Source organism: Loxodonta africana, chromosome 16 (assembly GCF_030014295.1).
Source record: "Loxodonta africana isolate mLoxAfr1 chromosome 16, mLoxAfr1.hap2, whole genome shotgun sequence".
Classification (NCBI taxonomy): domain Eukaryota; kingdom Metazoa; phylum Chordata; class Mammalia; order Proboscidea; family Elephantidae; genus Loxodonta; species Loxodonta africana.
The window spans coordinates 45,273,902-45,295,043 of NC_087357.1; the positions used below are offsets into that span (position 1 = coordinate 45,273,902).

The 21,142-nt window shown below is 38.2% G+C and overlaps 1 protein-coding gene and 1 long non-coding RNA gene across 2 annotated transcripts in view; one reads left to right on the plus strand and one right to left on the minus strand.

Annotated features, from left to right (window-relative positions):
* The window catches only part of PANK1 (pantothenate kinase 1), a 76,632-nt gene extending 57,640 nt beyond the window's left edge, over positions 1-18,992 (plus strand). Inside the window, 4 exon segments of the mRNA XM_003409243.4 lie at positions 4,217-4,393; positions 4,887-5,010; positions 9,969-10,094; positions 13,807-18,992. Of these exon segments, the coding sequence (XP_003409291.2) occupies positions 4,217-4,393; positions 4,887-5,010; positions 9,969-10,094; positions 13,807-13,866 (487 nt within the window). The 3' untranslated portion in view covers positions 13,867-18,992.
* LOC135227920 (uncharacterized) overlaps positions 1-21,142 on the minus strand; it is a 125,938-nt gene that overhangs the window by 18,891 nt on the left and 85,905 nt on the right. The window lies entirely within an intron of this gene.

The following is a 21,142-nucleotide window of genomic DNA, read 5'->3' on the forward strand; positions in this document are numbered from 1 at the left end:
AAGCCACACACACCAATAAGGCAGTACATATTAAGTGCCAAATGAATGGCAAGGACAACTAGTACAGTAGAATCCAGATGGAAGAATCACTGGGATGGTCAGAGAGGACTTCAGAAGAAGCCTTCTTTTGGAACCACCTTGGCGCCTGGCACAATGCTGGTACATACAAGGTACTCACTAAGGATAAACTGATGGACATAACATGCCATTCCAACAGCAAACCAAATGGTTTACAGAGAATATTTCTTCCCCTCAGGCCAATGCTCCAGCTGAAAACTGGAATGGCACACCTCAGGGAATTTCGGAATGCAGTGGACAGGAAAACAGCCTTGTGACTGTAGTTGAGCAGAGCTGTCTTGTTTCTCACCCACACTTACCAGGGCAAATGGGCTCAGCTTTCTGTTTTTGGGGATTCAACATAGAAAAAGGGTCTGGGGTGAGAAATTTTTGAGAAATTCTAGTGTAAACAAAATTAAACAGGTTTTCCTTACTGTAGAACTTTTTAAAGCCTTTACAATGTGCACATGATTTGTCAATTTCTAAGAGGAAGATTTGGTAGGAAGCATTTCTCTAACTTTTTGGACCACAGAACCCATTTTTTGAGGAACAACTTAAGGAACTAGTGCCTTGGGACATGTTGAAGCCCTTGTCTTTTATAGATGAAGATATCATGTAACTTCTCTGGGTGTCAGTGTCCTCTTTTGTGCCACGAGGGAGCTGTTTCTTAGGCTGTTTTTATGGGCTTTTCCAGCACTGAAATTCTGCTGTACTGCTCACCCATTAGGAGGCGAGCACTGCTTTTCCAGTGTATTTCCATGACTGGTGATGGATCTGCACAAATCAGTGGTCTCCACTGGGAAGGGGGAAGCCTTAGCTCCTCAAGAGATGTTTGGCAATGTCTGGAGATTGTCACAACTGGGGCTGAGATGCTCCTGGCATCTAGTGAGCAGAAGCCAGGGATACTGTTAAGCATCCACAATACACAGCCCAGCCCCTCACAGCAAAAAGTTATTGAGCCTCAAATGTCGATGGTGCCATTGCTGAGAAACTGGCCTAGATGCTCATGCAAGTGTGCATGTATGCGTACACACCTGTGTACTTGTGCACACACACACATTCTGATTGAATCCTGCTTGTGTCCAGAGTACAGGCTTTGGTAAGTTAATTGCCACTAGGTGTACATTTTCTTACTGGGAATACAGAACTAAAGCTTGCTTGCTCACATGGGAATCAAAACTGTGACTCCATGGTCTCATTTGGACTGTGAGGAGTATCAGAGATAAATAAGCATTTCAGCTGAGCTAGTTTTACTTTAGAGAATAATCTGATACAGGAACAATTTTTTAGATACTGTAGACTTCTTCCCAGGAATCACTTGAATTGGGGCTAATTCCAAGGTAACAACAAGCTAAACATTTTTCCACAATTAGAAATATTTATGATTGTGTCGATTAACATTTAACGTATTCATGAATTGCATTAAAGGTACACTTTCTCAGACTTGGAAATTCCTAGAATCTGGGTCGTCTTCACGAATAATGGCTAATGAACTAATTGCAGTTTTTGGCTTCGGTTACGTATGGGATACAAAAAAACAAACCAAACTCGTTGCTGTCAAGTCAGTTCTGACTCATAGCAACCCTATAGGACAGAGTAGAACTGCCCAATAGAGTTTCCAAGGAGCGCCTGGTGAGTTTGAACTGCCGACCTTTTGGTTAGTGGCCATAGCACTTAACTACTACACCACCAGGGTTTCCAACACATGTAATAATGCCTATAAATTCCAGCTATTGGTAATTGCTCATTAATGACCAATGCTTTGCCATCATCAACAAATCCTGTCTGGATATCCAAGCTTCCCTATAAGCTCTGTCTTTAATCAGTAGTTCTGGAAATGTACTATAGTATTCTGAAGGTTAATAAAGAGCTCTTTCAGGGACTGCCACATGCCAGGGGCAGGGGAAGTGAGACATCAAACCTGTGGGGCTCTAGGTCCTCCATGTCCAACTAGAACACTTATTCCAAAGATACCTTTAGATCCAAGTTAAAAAAAAAAAAAAAAAAAACACTGACATATACTGTTAGGGTCAGCAGTGAATAGCGTATGGAACATACTTTCGGAATCACTGATTTAAGCAAATTGCTTAATCTTTAAGCTTTGCTACTCCTATTATGAGACTGATAAGGAGCCCTGGTAGCACAGTGGTTACAGCACTTGGCTACTAACCAAAATTTACTAGCCGCTCCATGGGAGAAAGATGTAGCACTCTGCTTCCATAAAGATGACAGCCTTGGAAACCATATGGGGTCAACTTGACGGCAGTGAGTTTGGCTTGGTTTAGTTTTATTACGAGACTGATAGCTGTCACTCCATTAAGCATTTTTAGTTTTAGGAAACCACATCATTACATGATATCAATTTTGTTTTATAAATGTATGTTTTTTAAATGGTTTGTTTTAGTCTTATGTGTAATTTTATTGCATCCCAGATTGGTAGGAACATTTTTTTCCTAGTAACATAACTCTGATTTTATAATAGAAGTCAGTGAAAAAATAGGACTTTGCAGCTGACATTGTTAGAATGTATAGCCTAGTAAAAGAAACGTAGAGAATTTGTCATCTCATCATTTTGGAATCTATTTTAAAGGCACCAGCACTCAGTAATTGAAGGTTTCTTCTGTTCCCTAAAATCCCTTACTACAAGATTATTGGTTTTTTTTGAATAATGATAATATTCAGCAGCTGTTTCCAGCTATATGTTTTTCTCTCTGATTTAGCGAGGATCTTATTGTTTATCTGCCGAAGTGAACAGTTGTATCTGATTTTGAGTGAGGGAATCAGTTAATTAAATAATGGTTAGCAGGTTGAGGATATTAATAAAGTGCTGGGAGACGTTTTGACTTTCCTCCTATCTGTGGTGTACCAGTTGTGCAGACGCATGCTCGCTTCCCCCATTCAGCACAGATTGCTTTGTCTGGAATCACCTGTCATTTTCCAGTCATACAAAACACTTGTCCTTTTTCACCCATACCAACGCATCAGCTGATGAGGTGCCTTCTTTCTAAGTCAGCCAGTGTTCCTGTTGCCTGTGCTTGGAGTAGGTTGCCCCACGCTTTAATTAATATGAATACCTGACATTCAAAGAGAGGTTATTAGTCGAGGGAGGAGGGTAAAAGCCATTTAGAAGCTAGAACATGAAGAAAGCCTTCCTGTTTAAAAAATACACACACAGAAAACAAAACATTCAGATGACACACAAACTAAAAAGCGTTCCCATTAAAACACACTAGCTTTGTAGTTTCATTTGAAACTGACAAGCAGTATGAAATGTCCTGTTAAATGTAAATAAAAAGCTTCTTAGAGGAAAGCCAAACTTTCTACTCTGCCTGATTTGACAAGGTGATGAAGTACGTGGAGTTCTTATTTTCCTCATGGGGAAAACAGTGGAAAGCTTTTACAAACATGGTTCCAAGCATTGGAACCATTTTATGACCTTTGTTACTATTTTATGACTATTGTGTGGCAAATAAAATATTAACAACTTTTCCCAAAGTCTACTAGAAAAAAATTTTTATATCACATGGATGAATAGGTTTCCTCCCCTACCAAAAAAAAAAAAAAAAAAATCTCCAAGGAGGGTAAATGGGGTTACCTCTGCTAGAGAAGAGGTCAAGTGAAAGATACAGCTTTCGTTCAGGTTGACTAGACCTGGTAGAGTCCTGGGTCAGTTTTGTCGTCTGAGGGTTTGGCTCCATAGTTGTGAACATATTTCATGTACACACAGTTTCTTTTTCTGGGTGCTTATATTCAGCTGCAGGTGTGTTTTGTTTTATAGTAATCATTTCTCTGGTTAATTGCTGCTTATAAGGCACCCAAATAGGAGAGATTACATTGGTCCATCTTATAGGTGGGAAGACTGAAGCATTTAGGGTAGTGGCTAGTTGAAGGTCTCACAACGGAAATCAGTGAGAGTCTTTCTCTGGTTTTGGGTTTAAATTTAGGGGCAGGTTTTTCCTGATGTTTCTTTTTAATCTCTGCCCTCTTTCTTAGGTAATCTACCCTAAAGCTCTTTGGCACTCTAGCACTTCAATTCAAGTGCCCTTTGTTTTTCTTCACCTGTTTTTATTAACCCATATTAATGGCGTTGATGTAGTTGGGGACTCGGATGGGCATATCTTAAAGTAAAATTTAAAAATAAACCTTATTGTTCCTTCAGTCTTGGAGGTGGAACATTCCTAGGCCTATGTTGCTTGCTGACTGGTTGTGAGACCTTCGAAGAAGCTCTGGAAATGGCAGCTAAAGGCGACAGCACCAATGTTGATAAGCTGGTGAAGGACATTTACGGAGGAGACTATGAACGATTTGGCCTTCAAGGATCTGCTGTAGCATCAAGGTAGAGGCTAAGTAGCTAGGGGCAGTAGTGATTAAACACAAGGCAACCTCTCCACCCTGGCCATTCATTCAATTGTTTTTTTAAATGTCAACTTACCAGCCTGGTGCAAATATCTATCAGAATGGAACTCAGACTTCATCCTCTGCCCTTAATGAAGCACTAAGATGTATAGCTCCTGATGCTTATGCTTAAAATAGAGCAACTTTGAAAGAAGGTTCTGGAAAACTGCAACAGTTTCCTCTGTTCAGTTCTTATCCAGATATCTAGAGGCATTAAAAATTCTATGTCCCCATCAATAGCCATGCTATGTTGTCCCTATTAAGAAAAGGGCAGCCAACCATTCATATCATAATTCTGCTTATGAATCATGGTAGCCAAATCTGGTCATTTGAGTTTGAACAGGGTTATTCATAGAGCTTTCCACATTTCTTTAGTGGAAGCATAGACCTGTCTGAAGATCATTTGAACATTCTCACTAATATTTCCAACATAGCTTTGGCAACATGATGAGTAAAGAAAAGCGAGAGTCCATCAGCAAGGAAGACCTCGCCCGGGCCACATTGGTCACCATCACCAACAACATTGGCTCCATTGCTCGGATGTGTGCCTTGAATGAGGTAAGGCTCCAAGCCAAGGAAAGCCATGTGTCATCTGCACGCATCACCTTTGGCAGTGCAGTAACTGTTGACCCTTAAAAAACTATAGATTTTGGGAAACCTGCCTTTTTGTTTCAGACACACAGTGTAGAATGTGAGGGAGATGGCAGAGAAGTGGGAAGGAATAAGTGTTTTAAGCAGGTACTGGATGATAACAGATGATAAAACATCCAACCATGAAATGTGGTAAAATTATAACTCATGTCACATCCTCTCTAACCATCATTATTGCCATGTGCCTACCAAAAAGTGTGAGGGAAGTCTCCTGCACATAGTTGGCCCCTTTGTATCCTTGCAAATAATTTCACATAACGTGCAGTTCCTACAGATGGACCCATTTTATTATCAGAAACACTGTGGGAAAATCCACTTGCTCAACTTGAGACAGTCGATATTCTCTCTGCTTTCAGCTTCTTTACAGTGTTGCCTTGTGGCATGGAGTTCAAGCAGCATTGTACAGGGCTATCAAAGCATAGAGAGCTTGCTGCAGCCGAGGTCATCCAGAGCCCCAGGCACCAGAAGGGGTGGAGCTGGTGATAGACAAAGTGGGTTTTGAAACATGGCAAAATTCCTCTGAAAAAAAATGGAACCCTTTTCTGAAATATAAATTAGATAGAACAGCTCTCTTCTTGCTGAGAAGTGTTAGGAAGATAGGAGAGAGGAGTTAGGGCATGGAACAGGTAATAGGAGAAGTGTTAAAGAACCACAGTGGCATCAGTAACGGTTTTTTTTTCTTTAATATAATTTTTAATAGAAATATACATACAGATGCGGGCTTAAATCCTAGGTGTATGACTCAATGAACTTTCACATTCCTGTATGGCCACCACTTAGATCAAGACATGCAGCACTGCAGGAGCACCTTTGTGTCCCCTCCCAGTTGAGCAGTGGAGTGTTAAACAGTATGAGACAGTCCTTATGATAGGTATGTGCTAGCCTTGCCTCTGAGCTCTGGGGTTACAAAAGGGACACCCTATTTTTATGGCATTTGATAGAGTGTATTACTGGCCAGTAAATCAGGGTCCTAACTTTTTAAAGTTTAGAAGTCCCCATTTCAGATAGAATTTAAATGCAAAATGGAAGAATGTATTCTAGAGATGTGCCTTTTCAAAGTCCACTTCTGTCATGGGACTCACTGCAACAGAGGGTTTATTTCTTGACATTGACTTTTAATGTCCAAGTGGCCAAACAAGCCCTCAGACTAATATGTGTGTACTTGGCTGTACCCATGGGCTCTCAAAGGTGAATTAGATGGGAACATCCTTACCCGAGAGAGCAATAGGTGCCCTTTTCCTGGCTTTCCACAGAGCTGGCTTCTGGCTTGTACATTTGGCTTCAATGAGCCAGCAGGTCTTTTTACAGGTATTGTAATCACTTTAAGGGCAGGGCAGATGACTTTCTTTTCACTTTTGACCTCAATTTCAATACCACTTACTGTTGGAGTCTAGCAAAAGTGGCTATTTAAAAGCGTTGCCACGTTGTACACTACACTGGTTTGAGTAGTTATTTTAGATGGTTTTGTGGAGTTGAATAAATGAGGGGAATCACTGGATTGCCTTGGGGCAGAGGCTCTTTTAAATAAGGGTTGGAGTCCCCATAGTCCCATGTCAGTGCAGACTGCCTATGGGCACACCAGTGAGAGCGGTGACTCAAGTTCGTTGGTCATTGTTTTGCCCTCTGGAGTCACTGATTTGAAAATCTTTGATTTCAGCCATATGATAGATGGACACCACATTTACTGCCTCTAACATAGTGGAATGCTGTGAAATGTTCTTTATCAACTTTAAATTTTTTTTTTTTTAAATAGATAATACAATCACAGTACAGAGTTCAAAAGATATCAGAAGCATATACAGGAAGGTGAATCATCATTTCCACCTCTAGCCCTTGATATTAACCTCACTAGAGGTGGCCATTGTTTTTAGTTTTTATCCTATATTGTATGCAGTTTAAGATACACACATACATATACAGGGGTGTGTGTGTGTGTGTGTGTGTATATACACACACATATATATAATATATTCTTTCAAAGGTAGCAAACTCTACAAACTATTATTTAATAATAGCTTTGTTAAGATGTAATTCATATACCATACAGTTCACCCTCTACATACTATTCTACATCTTGGTGTGTTTATTTGACTGTTTGTTTATAAACTTTTAATTATAAGAATTGACAAACATACGTGAGAGAGAGAATAGTATAGAGAACCTCCATACATTCATCAACCCTGATTCAGCAGTTTTCCAGACTTTGCCACTCATGTTTATCTGTTTTCTTCTTCCTCCTCCCTCTGCTCTTTTCTCTTCCTCATCTCTATTTCACTAAAGTATTAGAAAGCAAATCCCAGATATTGTATCAGTCTACCCTACATGTTTCAGTATGTACCTCTGAAAATATCACCTCTTGCTTTTCTACATAATAATACATCTTGAGATTGTTCATAGCAGTACATTTAGAACTCCTTCATTTTTTAATGGCCATAGAGTATCCTATCATATAAGTAAGCTATTCTTGATTTGATCAATTTCCTAATCATGTTTCAGTTTTTCTAGTCTTTTGCTATTATTAAAAAATAGCAAAATGTTTTATATATAATACAGGCAGTCCTCAGGTTATGAACAAGGTCAGTTCCCACCTGTGTCTTTAAGTCTTGAGGTTGAGTTTGTAGGAAAATCAGAACAGGTGCCTACGGTTCTTATTTGGCCGTACTTCAGTGCAAGAAAAGGCTCAAAGGCTTTTCTATGATTTAAAAACTGCACATGCAGCAAGTAAAGGTGACTGTGATCAAGAATTTGTTGGGAGCAGGGGGTGGTTCAGTCATTCCAAAGTGAGGGCAAATTTATGTAACGTTAAAGGGCAAGTGTGAGTTTTCCGTAAGTCAGATGTTCATGGCCCAGGGACTGCCTATATATATATATATACATATGCGCATACCATTTTGCACACACACATCGTTATGCATTATGCGAGTATATCTGCAGTATAAATTCCTAGGAGGGAAATTGCTGAGTCAAAAGATATGTCAATTGACAGATATTACAAAATTCCCTGGTGGTGCTAATTTATATTCCCACTAGCAGAGTACAGGCTAAGAGTCCAAGTTTCTCCACAGAGGGTTAGCAGACATTTTGTTCTTTTCTAATCTAAGAGATAAGAAATGGTGTCTTGTTTTGTTTTCATTTGCATTTTTCTTATTATAAATGAAGTTAAACCTTTTTCATGTACTTAACAGCCTTCAGTGTTCCCCCTCTTGTGTGTGTGAACTGTTAATACTGTTTACCTATTTTTCAGTTGGATTGTTGTCTTTTTTTTTTCTTATCGATCTGTAGGAACTCATTAACTAGGTAATTAACTCATTTTGTATGATATATACTGAAAGTACTTTCTCTTTATTGCTTTCCATTTAGATTTGTTTATGGTGACGTTTTCCTGTGAATAAATGTTTGAATTTTAAGTAAATATATCAATCCTTTTTTAAATCTACATATTATTCCTTTTCTATTTTAATATTTTTTAAAAGAATTCTCCCATGTTTTCCTCTAATATCTTTTTCATTTCTTTTTTTAACATTTACGTCTTTGACCCACCTGGAGTTCGTTTGAAGTAAGAAATACACATCAGCTTTTAAACAAATGTAATGTGTTTGATGATTATTGTTGTTGTGTGCCGTCCGAGTCAACTCATAGCAGCCTCCCATCAGCTTTTAAGGCCACTTCTATTCTTCTGTCTTTCTACCAGGGTAATGCAGGACTGGGGTTTTGAGCAAATCCTACCTTAGGTTCCTTCGTTTTGGGAGAAAGGTTCAGAGCTCCTACATTTAATTAAATTCCTCTTTAATCTGAGTTTCTTACTTTGAGTGTTTCTTACCACCTCTCAGCCTGGGTCATTTGGGCTGTGTCTGTTTTTGTTGTGTAGAAACTTGCTAAACTAAAATCACTCCCACCCCTTTACCCATGGAAAATTTTCAGAGTGGCTAATGGGCTGATGAATGTGTATTGTTAAAACTTGAGACAGTTAAAAGGTGATGTTCTCAGACCCTGATTACTTTTGATAGACTGAGCAGAAAATAATGCCAGCTTCAAAGATTCTCCTTCCTTTTGATATGAGTGACCATAGCAACTGGCCTTTTCAGTGGTGAGCAGCCTCTGCGTGGTAGACAGGCCGAGCTCAGTTTTAAGCTTCTGAAACATCTGAGGGAGTAGGGAGTGCCATGAGCACACTGGAGCTTGAAGCTTATGGGATTTTAAATTATGTCTGCAGGGACAGGATAGGAGAGAAAAGTGTGCGATCAGAATGCAAAGCTATATCCATGCCTTGACAGAAATATAAATATATATCTTAAGCCTTATGTTGACCAAACAGGATATTCCACCGTATTTTCTGAGGGCAGAGACTGGGTATTGTTTCTTTTTGTATTCCCGGTGTTTGGCACAGAGTAACCCCTGAGCAAACTGATTAGATGAATAAACCACACCATGATTAGCCTTATTAGCGTGAATATTTATGAGTTGGGTATAGTAATATTCTATAGTTGGAAGTTTGGAGGATTTGTGAAATGAACAAGCACATTTAGCTAAACTCCAGTTACAATTTTATGTATGTGTGTTGGGAAGTGAATTTTTCATATCAGGCCTTAAGGCTACCAAACATAATACCTGCAAACAGGCTCAATATCAGTCTCTGCCTCACCTATCAAAAATCTCACCCTCCTAGAGAATGAGATCTCTTGTGGAATGTACTACAAAGTTTGCTTGACTTCATCTTGGAAATGCTGAAATAGTTCCATTAAAAACAAGAAAATTCACTCTGCAAGGCCCTAGGTGGAGGACAATGGCCTACGGAACATTGGGTCCTTGCTAAATGCTATTTTGATGCCATGCTTCAATTGTTTTCCTTTAATCTTCTTTTTCAGAATATTGACAGAGTTGTGTTTGTTGGGAATTTTCTCAGAATCAATATGGTGTCCATGAAGCTGCTAGCATATGCCATGGATTTTTGGTCCAAAGGACAGCTAAAAGCTCTCTTCTTGGAACATGAGGTAGGTTGAGGTTACATGGATTGAATTGCCCTATATGGAGTATATTTTGGGTTGTCTCATTTTTGGAGCCCTGGTGGCACCGTGATTAAGAGCTTAGCTACCAACCCAAAGATCAGTAGTTCGAATTCACCAGCCACACCTTGAAAACCCTATGGAGCAGTTCTAATCTGTTCTGTTGGGTTGCTGTGATTTGGAATTGACTTGACAGCAACAGGGTTTTTTCGTTAATTTTTGAGTGGATGTTCTTAGTTTGAAAATTAGTCAAATAGGAAAAGTTGTCATTTATACTGCATTTCTGCAAAGGATAAGGAGAAACTGTATGTAAAATGAAGCCCTTTTATCCAACAATCAGGACTGGTTGTCAGCTAATCAAAAAAAGCCAGTTAAAATATCTCCCTACTTCAACCATTTTATTTTAATTTTAAATGTATAAATATATATTCATTCAGCAATCTTTTGATGTAGGGCCAAGGCCTATTTTTGAGCATGGATTCTGCTGATTAGAATTCTGTAGGTGTCTAAAGCACAAGTATTATACACTCTCCTTGATTTCGACTGTTTCTTTACGTTGAATCTAGAAACTAAAGACACTTGTGAAGCAATCTGGGTGTAGAATCCTTCTAGATTTTTCTCTCAATTTTTTATGCTGTGTCATTCACACCTAAGCAGAGAGCAGGGTTTTGTGACTACCTTTTTTGAATCTTTCTCAAGCATTTAATTGAGTTTTCATAGCTGTAACCATTCTTTTTGCATCGAGTTTTCATTGGCTTATGCAATATGTAATTAAATTGCATTATTACATTGACAATAAAACTGTCATAAATGAATTCAAGGGTAAACACAGCTGATTGTTAGTAAGTACACAACTCAGCTGGGCAGAGCAGAGAGGTTCCTGGGCTACTGAGAATAGCCTACCACTGTGAGAGACGAGTGTACCTGGGCATCACTCAGTCTGTTTACAGAGTAAAATGGAGAGCATTTGCCAACCGAGAGAGCCCTTTATATAGAGTTCCTACAGTAATATAAATAACAGGTTCCCAAAAGTCTCCCTACCCTTTCTGCCACCCCTTCAGAATCAGCTCTACAGAAAGCCACTATTTATCATGGACAGTATCTAACTCCTTGGGTATAAATTCCCTGGGTGGTGCAAATGGTTAACATGCTCAGCTGCTAACTGAAAGGTTGGAGGTTCATGTTCACCCAGAGGTGCCTTGGAAGAAAGACCTGGTGATCCACTTTTGAAAAATCCGTCATCGAAAACCCTATAGAGCACAGTTCTACTCTGACACACATGATGTCACCATGAATGACAGTTGACTCAATGGCGAGTGATTGGTTGGTTAGGTAGTTAGGTATGTTGCAGCAAAAAAAAAAAAAAATTGAGAGAACTATTACTGTAAAATTGCACTTCAATTTTCTCATCTCCAATGGAATTATTTATTTGAAAAGTCACTGATGCATTTATAAGTTAATTAGAACTGACTATGCCTATATTTTGTTTTATGCACATATTTTGTTTTAGTATAAAACCCACTACCATTGATGTTTTAGTATAAAAGCATATAAAACAAGGACTTACTAAACTATCAAGGCCCTATGATAGAAATTAATACTTTAAAAAGTCTGTTTGATTTTTTAAAAAATTTTTTAATGCAGGCTTAAGGAAGCAATAGCTTTTTTTTTTTTTTTTTCCTTACATTTGGGGATAGAGTCCCAGAACTTCATTCCATCTCCCCAAGCTAGAGAAGCTCTTTTTTTTATCTTCTTCACTGAGTTTCCATGTAAGAGTTTGCTTGTTTAAAAAACAAAACACTTCAGCCTTAAGAAAAGTAAATAGAAAAAAGAAAGAAAATCACTGGTCTAACCCACATAGAGTTGCCACATTTAGCAATAACAGTATAGGACATCCAGTTATTGTATTTGTGTTGTATCTGGCAACCCTAAATCCGGATCCTCTTGGACTAATGCAGACAACAAAGCCTGGAAACAGCCAGGGATTAAAAACCATCTACAGGATCACAAAGGTAGTTAGTTGGTGGAAAAGTAGGGAATAAGATTCAACATTTTGGGAAAATTCACCTCTTTAGGTAAAAATGTAGTCATCTGTGTCACTTTGTACAGTCCTAGGCTACTGTGGAATATAGGTTTGATTTATTACTAAGTATCATAACTCAGCCTCTATGGCCAGTAAAAGAGGAACATTCTTATAATCCCTTGAAGGTGGCCCTCAGAAAATTCTCTACAGTCCTAATTTCATTCTGGCTTAGATAGACTTTACCAGATGACACCATGGAGAGAGAACTTTTGGAAGGAGTTGGTGTGGTGGCTTTCTAGTGCACTGACCTGGCCTTAGGAGTCCTCACTCAGTCTCTCATTCATTCAGCTAGAACAGTTGAGCATCTATGAGCAGTAGGTTAGCAAAGCAGTTAAGAGCACAGCCTCTTACTGACTCTGAGAACCTACAGACAACAATTGTACCTCTCTGTCTCCATTTTAGCATCTGTAAAATGGGATAATAGTATTTGTCTCACAGAGTTATCATGAAATTAAATGGATAAATCCATGTAAAGCACTTAGAACAATTCCTGGCATATAGCGAGGCCTCAGGTGGCACAGTGGTTAAGCGTTCAGCTGCTAACCAAAAGGTCAGCAGTTTGAACCCACTAGCCACTCCACGGGAGAAAGATGTGGCAGTCTGCTTCGTAAAGATTACAGCCTTGGAAATCCTATGGGGCATCTCCTCTGTCCTGTAGGGTCACTATGAGTCAGAACTGACCTGACAGCAACGGTTTTGGTTTGTTTTTGGTAGTGAGGCCTAAAATTTTAGCTGTTGTCATCAGCAATGGCAGCAAAGATCCTGCCGTCTAGTGTCCTGACACATTCCCACCTGTTCCCATTGTGACTGTTGAGTCAGGCACATACCAGCATAGCAGAGCCTCCTGCCTTTTGGAAACCAAAACCAAACCAGACACACTGCTGTTAAGTCAATTCCGACTCATAGCGACCCCACAGGGTTTCCAAGGCTATAAATCTCTACAGAAACAGACTGCCACGTCATTCTCCTGGGGAACCACTGGTAGATTGGAAACCAGGTTCTCTAAAAATTTCTATCTTTCGTTTTCCCAGAAACGTGGGCTTTTATTTTACAGATGAGCAAAGGGAGTCTCTGCTGATTTAGGTGCCTTCCAAGGTCTATGGAGGGAATGTTAGACTTCTTTTCAGTGAGATACAGCTTGGAAGTCAGACAGATTTAGGGCTGAGTTCTGGCACAAGCCGTGTGATCTTGAAAAGGTAATTTATTAGTTTCCATTTCTCATCTGGAAAATCAGATTTTACCATTGAATTTTGAAATGGTATTTTACCATTGCAAAGATTAAGATGAAATAATGCCGATTTCACCATGGCAAAGATTAAGATGAAATAATAATAAACAATACCCACCACTTGTAGAGCACACACCATGTGCTGGACGTTGTTCTAAGCACTTTACATATACTGACTCATTTAATCTGTATAAATTAGTAGGTGTTCAATAAACTGTATTGTTATTAATACTGCTACTACTCCTTCACCCTCCTTCATGGTGAAGAAGTCAGGTTTTAAATTTTTCTTATCTATAACATTAGCCAGCATCATTCTTAGCATGGAAACCAAAAGTATCTGGCTAATGGTCAAAGATAATCATACAGAAGTTTTCCCATTGTTTTTGTAGGGTTATTTTGGAGCTGTTGGGGCACTGCTGGAACTGTTCAAAATGTCTGCTGACCAGTAAAGATGAGCAGCAGAGGAATAGGCTCCTGTGAGAACTGCTGCTCGAGAAGGTGAAAGCCACTGTGGGGATGGAAGCCAAGCCATTATGGCAGTTAAACCTGCTGGATTTGTAAATAATTTAAAATCCTTCTAGCTGATCTTTCACTCTTGGGTTTTGAGCTTAGGATTCAAAATGGGGAATACAAGAGTTTTTCTGTATACTGTATTGAAAAAACAAACAAACAAACAAAAATTGTGCAGCGTGGCCAAACCTACCAATTTTGTGCATTAACTTTGTAAAGTTGAATGATGTTTCAGGAGGACCTGAAATTTAAGAGCTGTTTATTTTTCTTCTGGGGTTTGTGGTAATTTTAACTTCATTTAGTAATGACTCTAGGAGATTTTACCTTTACTTATATTTTTCATGACGTTTCATGATTTGCTGTTGGTTTCAAATGAAACTACAAATCTGGCATGTTTTACTGTGAACATTGTTTGTTTGTTTACCTTTTTTTTGGTCTTGTTTTTCTGTTTGAATGTCTTATGAAAAAAGAGAGTCCTTCACCCCCACTTCTGTTCTTGGGCGATCTCCCTCACCCCACTGGCCCAAATGATAACCTTCCTTTAACATAATCGTTCGTATTAATCAAGGTGCTGACCAACTCAATACAAGATCTAAAGCTCTCAGAAGTGCCCAGGAAGAGAAGACTCTGAATATGTTATTAAATTTAATGAGTCTGGCAGACATTGAAAATCATATGCAATTCTGTCTTATCCTTTATAAATATAACAGAGTTTTGTTGGATTTATGTTAGGTTATATTAAATTGAAATGCTCTGTGATGAAATGTCCTTATCCACGCATAGCATAGAATGGCAGCAGGAAATAATTTTTCACATCGGGAGACTTAGGGGAAATCATGGATACAGCTGTCAGGTTAGCAATAGCTATTTTTTGTGTACATGTATGTACCTGGGAGCTTTGTGAAAAGGCATCTTATAAATAATAATGTTAAAGTTTTTCATTTTTTAATAATTTAAATTTAAAACTGTATTTCAATCCCAGTTTCTAAAATTAAAAAAAAAAAGTTACAATACTGATCTTTTTTTTTTCCCTTCCTTGAAGACTCCATGGGGACTGATGGGTAACATTCAGATGAGGGTCTTGTACAAATACTGGAGCACATAAGAGCTAGTGACTTAAAACAAACTGATCTTTTGGGATTGAACGTATTGTCGAGAGGGATTTTTGAAAGGCAGTACAGTTGTTCAATGATGAATCTTTTCTTTCTGCCTTCTGAGCACCATCTTTAACTTCCGTGTCTTTAAGTCTTGAAGAAGTTGATGCTAATTGAAGTATTCACTTGTCTGGTTGAAATAAAGCCCGTTTTTGTTGTGATGTGTTTAGTGCGTATGTTATTTCTATTTCTTAACCCTTTTTTCATATGATCTGCTTTGTACCACAGAATTCATGTATGTTGTGTTTTTGCTACTCTGCATCTCCTAGTGTGAGGCTTTCATACAGGTGGGGTTAAGGTCCAAAACACTGTGCCTTCAGTGGAAGCTGTAGCCCTATGTAGGGATTTTTTAATAGCTTTATTGTTCTTATATAACTAACTCCTTCATGCCAAAATGTCAATGCTCTATTCAGTAATTCTGAAGGGGAGTGTATTATGTTTCATGTGGTCATCACAAATAAATTTTATCAACTATTGCCTGGCTTAAAAAAATCCAAGCAACCAAGGTATCCTTGAAAATGATATGTGTAAAAACCTACATGTTATCTTTAATGAGTGCCTTTTTGATTGGTGTCCTCTGCCATCTCTAAGCCTGTCTGTCAGAGAAGTGCAGACCTTGAATCATGTTCTGCAGAAAAAATCAGGGCAAGTTAATGTGACTATGTATGTTTTTAATTATCTGAAATCACTTGATCTCTTGTTATAAATATTTAAAACACTGGTTGAGCTAAGAAAATAAATTATTCCGTTATACAAATATGAGTTAAATTTTGGCTGTGTATAGTAGCCAGCCCCGCCTCCCCGGCCTTTTTTTTCTGAAAAGGAACTTGTAGCATAAGGATTTTTATATTCAGTTGAATTACAGAAACTTTCTTTAGACTCAGCATCAGAAAGAAACTCAGAAACACTAAAAAAATTTATCTTGTATTACATGAAGTCAGAATGGTCAGGTAGTTCAGAGCATGGCTTTTTTTCCTGTGAGATAACTTGGGTTTGGATCCCAGCTCAGCCATTTACTAACTGTGTGGGCAAATTGCTAGCCCTTTCTTTAAACCCTAGTTTCTTCATATGTAAAATGGGGCAAATAATTTTTAATGCCATATTTAAAGGGCTTAGCACAGGGGCTGACACATTGTAAATGGCTCATTTATGTTAGCTGTAATGGAAAAAAGAAATGTTTTTAACTTATGTCTTAGGTCAGTGCTTCCCAACCTGCTGGAGTGTGGGAAACCCTTTTTAGCATGGAAATATTTCACAGATTGCCACATAGCTAGTACATGTCCACAGTCCTTCATCCACAATTCCAAAATCCCAAACCTTTAACATTTGTCTTGATAACATGCATGGCTGCAAAACCTGACTTGAACTTTATTTATTATACTTAACAGAACTCTTCACATATTCTGTTGCAAAGCTATTTATATATTTGGTTACAGGATACTTTCACAGACCCTGCTAGGGGTATAAGTAGTGAACAATTTTGGATTCTGAAACATCTGGCCCTAAGAGTTTCAGATAAAGGGATTGTGGAAGTATGTTTTCTTCAGCTTATACAGTATACATGGATTCCCTTTGTTGGGAACCATTGTTGTATGTAATTTATACTCAATGCCATTCAGTCTACAAAGAATTTTAAAATGCTATCTTATGCCAGGAGGGAGCTGAGGAGACTAAGAGGAATAGAATACAACCCGAACAGTCCAGTGGGGGAAGACAGACACATTTCAAACCAACACATATGATAAAGCATCACAGGTATCCTTCATTTCATTCATTTGTTTATTGACAAATATTTTCATCAGTGAACAAACCAGGACCTCACCCTATTAGCATTTACATTATAGAAGGGAAGACAGATACATTTCTAAATATATAATGTTAAATCCTTATCAGCACTACAAAGAAAAATTAAGGCAGGGTTAGAAGTTAGAGAAGGGATAGTTGCATTTATAAAAAATGAGAAGGGTAGAACCTTCTTACTTTAGCATAGTCAAATATAACCCCTCATAAGAGATGACCTTTGAGCAGAGAGTCAAATGAGGTTCAGACCACACCATGCAAATGCCTGGGAGGAAATTCTTCATTCCTAGAGAATGGTGGTTTTGAGGAACTGCAAAGAGGCCAGTGTATCTGGAGTGAATGAAGGGAAGAGTGGTGGGAAGTGCAGTTTCAGGAGTAGCTGTGGGCCAGGTCCTTTAGGAAATCTGTAAGTAGGGGATAAAGGCTGCACTTGAAGGAGGGATTGGTCAGTCTTGCCAGGGAGGGGTGCTAGAAAAGGCTTCATAGAGTCTTAATCAATAAGTAGTGACCCACCAAATGGACCAGGAGGGAAGAGCCTCTCAAGCAGAGGGAGCAGGGTGAGCAGAAGCACCCAGGGAAGAAACAACCTGGCTTCTTCAGGGAGCTGGTTGTTTGCTTCAATTGGTACATGGTTAGTGAGAGAGAAACTAGATACTGTGAGAGAAGAAACCAGGCAGATTATCAAAGGATTGATATTCCATGCTAAATATTTTCTGTGATCAGTATAGAGCCATTAAAGAGTTTCAAGTAAAGTAAAAGTAGAGTTAATCTGGCTTCAAAGTGATAGAGTGAAATGTCCTGTTGAAGTAAGAAATGAACAAACCAGTTATCGTGCTTTTGAATACTTAATACCATTCCATTATCATGTTTATTTTATTTCCTCTATTGTGCCAGAACTCATGAAGTAGCTGCTTAGTGGACCGTGTTTCTCTGTAAAACTAAGATGGTTATATAAACTCTTGAGAATTTTCCCAGAGGACAAAGGCTACTAATAGCTACAACCAGTTCTGTTCATTGAGCAGGAAGGTTTCAACACCCGTGATCACCATAAACTCCATTTACTCCGGAGAATTGTTTGTAGAGAAGGTGTTTTTCCTCCCAGTGAACAGATGCCCCCACATTTGTGAGAAAGATTTAATTAGTCAGCATTGTCTACTGGTCTATCAGATGCTCATTCATTTACTCTTCATTTATTTACTTTTTGCTATAAATGCCTATGATCTGAGAGGGATTGAGCAGCATTCAGAATACATCTGTGAATACGACAGCAAGGCCCCTGCTGTCATTGGGCTTATATTCTAGTGAGGGAGCTAGACTTCAAGCATATAAACCAACAAATAAACAAGGAAATATCAGTTTGCGGTTAAGTTCTATGAAGGAAAGGACCAGGTGATATGAAGAGAGAAAGGAGGTGGTAATGAGATGCAAGTATGAATAAGTCATGGCTTTAACTTTTAAGTAATGACAGTCATGTTCACCATCTTTTCATTCCTATTGCCTCTTTAATGAAAAGGAAAGACTTTTTTGAGAAACTGATAGGTAAATCATTTTCTTTTTATTTGACTTATAATATTTAATTTACTGTTCATGTGTATTTCAAATTAAATATTACATAAAATAATATATTAATTTAGACATATGGCTTTTTTTCCTACTCATTCATTTCATGAAACAATATTATTTGCTGTTCACTTGGATTTTCAATGTCAATGGCTTTGTCATCACCGGAGTAATTTAATCATTTCCAGAGTACATAAAATTTGAGACATAGCACTTTATGAATCTGTATATGGTGTTGACACTGGATTTTTTTTTTTTTTTTTTAATCCAAGCCACAATCACCTATTTCTATAATAAGGTTGGTTGTTTATTTCATTTTCCAGATGGTATATACTAGTGATTGCCACAATGTGACCATTTATATAGAGACTTTTAAAGTCAACTTAAAAGGCTAGTTTATAAGTATTCATCAATATTACAATATAAAAATAAAAAGAAAATTTGTGTTAAAAGTTCTTTGCCTCCTTTTTTTCTTTTTATTTGTTTTATCAGATGAACACTGAGCATTCTAAACTAGAATTAATTGATGTGCTTTCAGTTAATGTCTTCATATAATTCTCAGCCAGTAGCAGTTTTATCTTCTTTTTGTATTTAAGTATTTTTTTTTTAATTTTCAACAAGTATTATAAGTAGACAGAGTCCTGGTGGTGCAGTGGTTAAAAGCTCGGCTGCTAACCAAAAGGTCGGTAGTTCAAATCCACCAGCTGCTCCTTGGAAACACTATGGGGCAGTTCTACTCTGTCCTATAAGGGTTGCTATGGGTTGGAACTGACTTGACAGCAGCAACAGCAACAATTATATGCACATAATTGAAAGAGTCAAATAGTTCTACAAGACTAACTCTGAAAAGTAGCAGTACCCAAGTTTTATTTTTCTTGTTTAACTGTTTCGTCGTTTTGAACACAGTAGCTCCCCAAGAAAAGGGTGGGGTGATAGGAAAAAAATTTTCGAGTACTTGGATTATAAAAATAATTTTATTTGACTCTTATATCTGACTCATAGTATGGCAGGGTATAGGATTTTAGGTTAGAATGTCATTTTCTCTCAGAATTCTCAAAGCATAGCCCTATTAGGGCCAAGCTTCCAGAGTCACTATGAAAAAGCCTGACACTGTTGTGGCTCCTGATCTCTGACGTGACTGTTTTTCTCCTTTTTGGAAGATTTTAGAAACTTCTCAACTTCCGGTTTCAGTTGTGACATATAAAGAACTTAAAAGCCATTACATCCTTACAACAAGAAAAAAAGCTGTGCAAACTGATAATCCACAACTTGCTCAGACTCATGAGAGAATTGAGGTTGCAGGGCAAACTGTCACCCTGAAATTTGGAGGTCAGGCAAATGCAGAGAATCACAGATAAGATCAGCTTACCTGGAGCAGTAGCCATTGGGAGCCATAAACGGGTAGGAACAAATGATAATTCTGACAAATTGCTAGAGGAAGAGTATGTTGTAGCATAAGAGTGAGAAAATTCTGAGGGCTACAGACTTGGGGGGGTCCCCACAATTTTGTGGGTTTCACTTCCAGAAACCCCACCAGGTTCTCATGGTAAAGAGCCTAGAAAAATCCATTTGTGTTTCTGCCAGGGATAGGGAAAAACTAACCCTTATGAAATACATCCAGATAGAAGTTATCCTAACAGCTCTCAATTCTTTCTGAGCCCTCATAAGAATCACCCTCATAGTTCATAATTCTGCCAATGGTCTCTTCAAGACAATCCAAGCTCAAGCACATCAAAATTTCTTCAGTCTATCTATACCCATTACCCAACTCCAAAACCACTTCCACGTTTTAGGTATGTTAGAGTAGCACGCAACTTCCCAGTACCAAGTTCTGTCCTAGGGTTTTCTAGAGAAATAGAGCCAGTGATATATATATATACATATATATGTATAAAAAATACACGTATATATATATATATATATACGTATATTACTGAGTTTATATGTATGTGTATATATATACACACAGATATATATATCACTGATTTATATATAGAGAGAGAAGAGAGATATTTACTTGAGAGATTTACTTCAGAGTATTGGCTCATATAATTGTGTGGAGGCTGGCAAGTCCAAAATCCATAGGTCAGGCAACAGGCTAGAGACTCCTCAGGCCTGCATTCCAAAATCCATATGTCAGGCAACGGGAATAGTGAAGAGAGAGTTTTGCCAAAACATCTATTTATAGTTTGGAGGCAGTACACACCTTAGGGAAACTCCTGTTTTGCTCTTAAAGCCTTCAACTGATTGATTGAGGCCTACCCACATTATGGAAGCTAACCTGCTTTACTTAAGGCCAACTGGTTCAATCAGTGCAACAACTCCATAACAGCAACTAGCCTAGTGTTTGGCCAAACAACTGGGCACCATAACCTAGCCAAGTTGACACAAAATTAACCATCACACCACTTCTATTCAACATTGCACTAGAGATTCTAGTCTGGACAATTAGGCAAGAAAATGAAATAAAAGACCTCTAGGTTACAAAGGAAGGAGTAAAAGTATCTGTATTTGCAGATGACATGATCTTGTATATAGAAGTCTAAGGAATTCTCTAAAAAACAACTAGAATTAATAAGGTTGCAGGGTACAAGAATCAAGTGTATTTCTATACGCTAGCAATGAACAATCCCAAAAGGAAAATAAGTGGACAATTCCTTTTACAATAGCATCAAAAAGAATAAAATTCTTAGGAATAAAT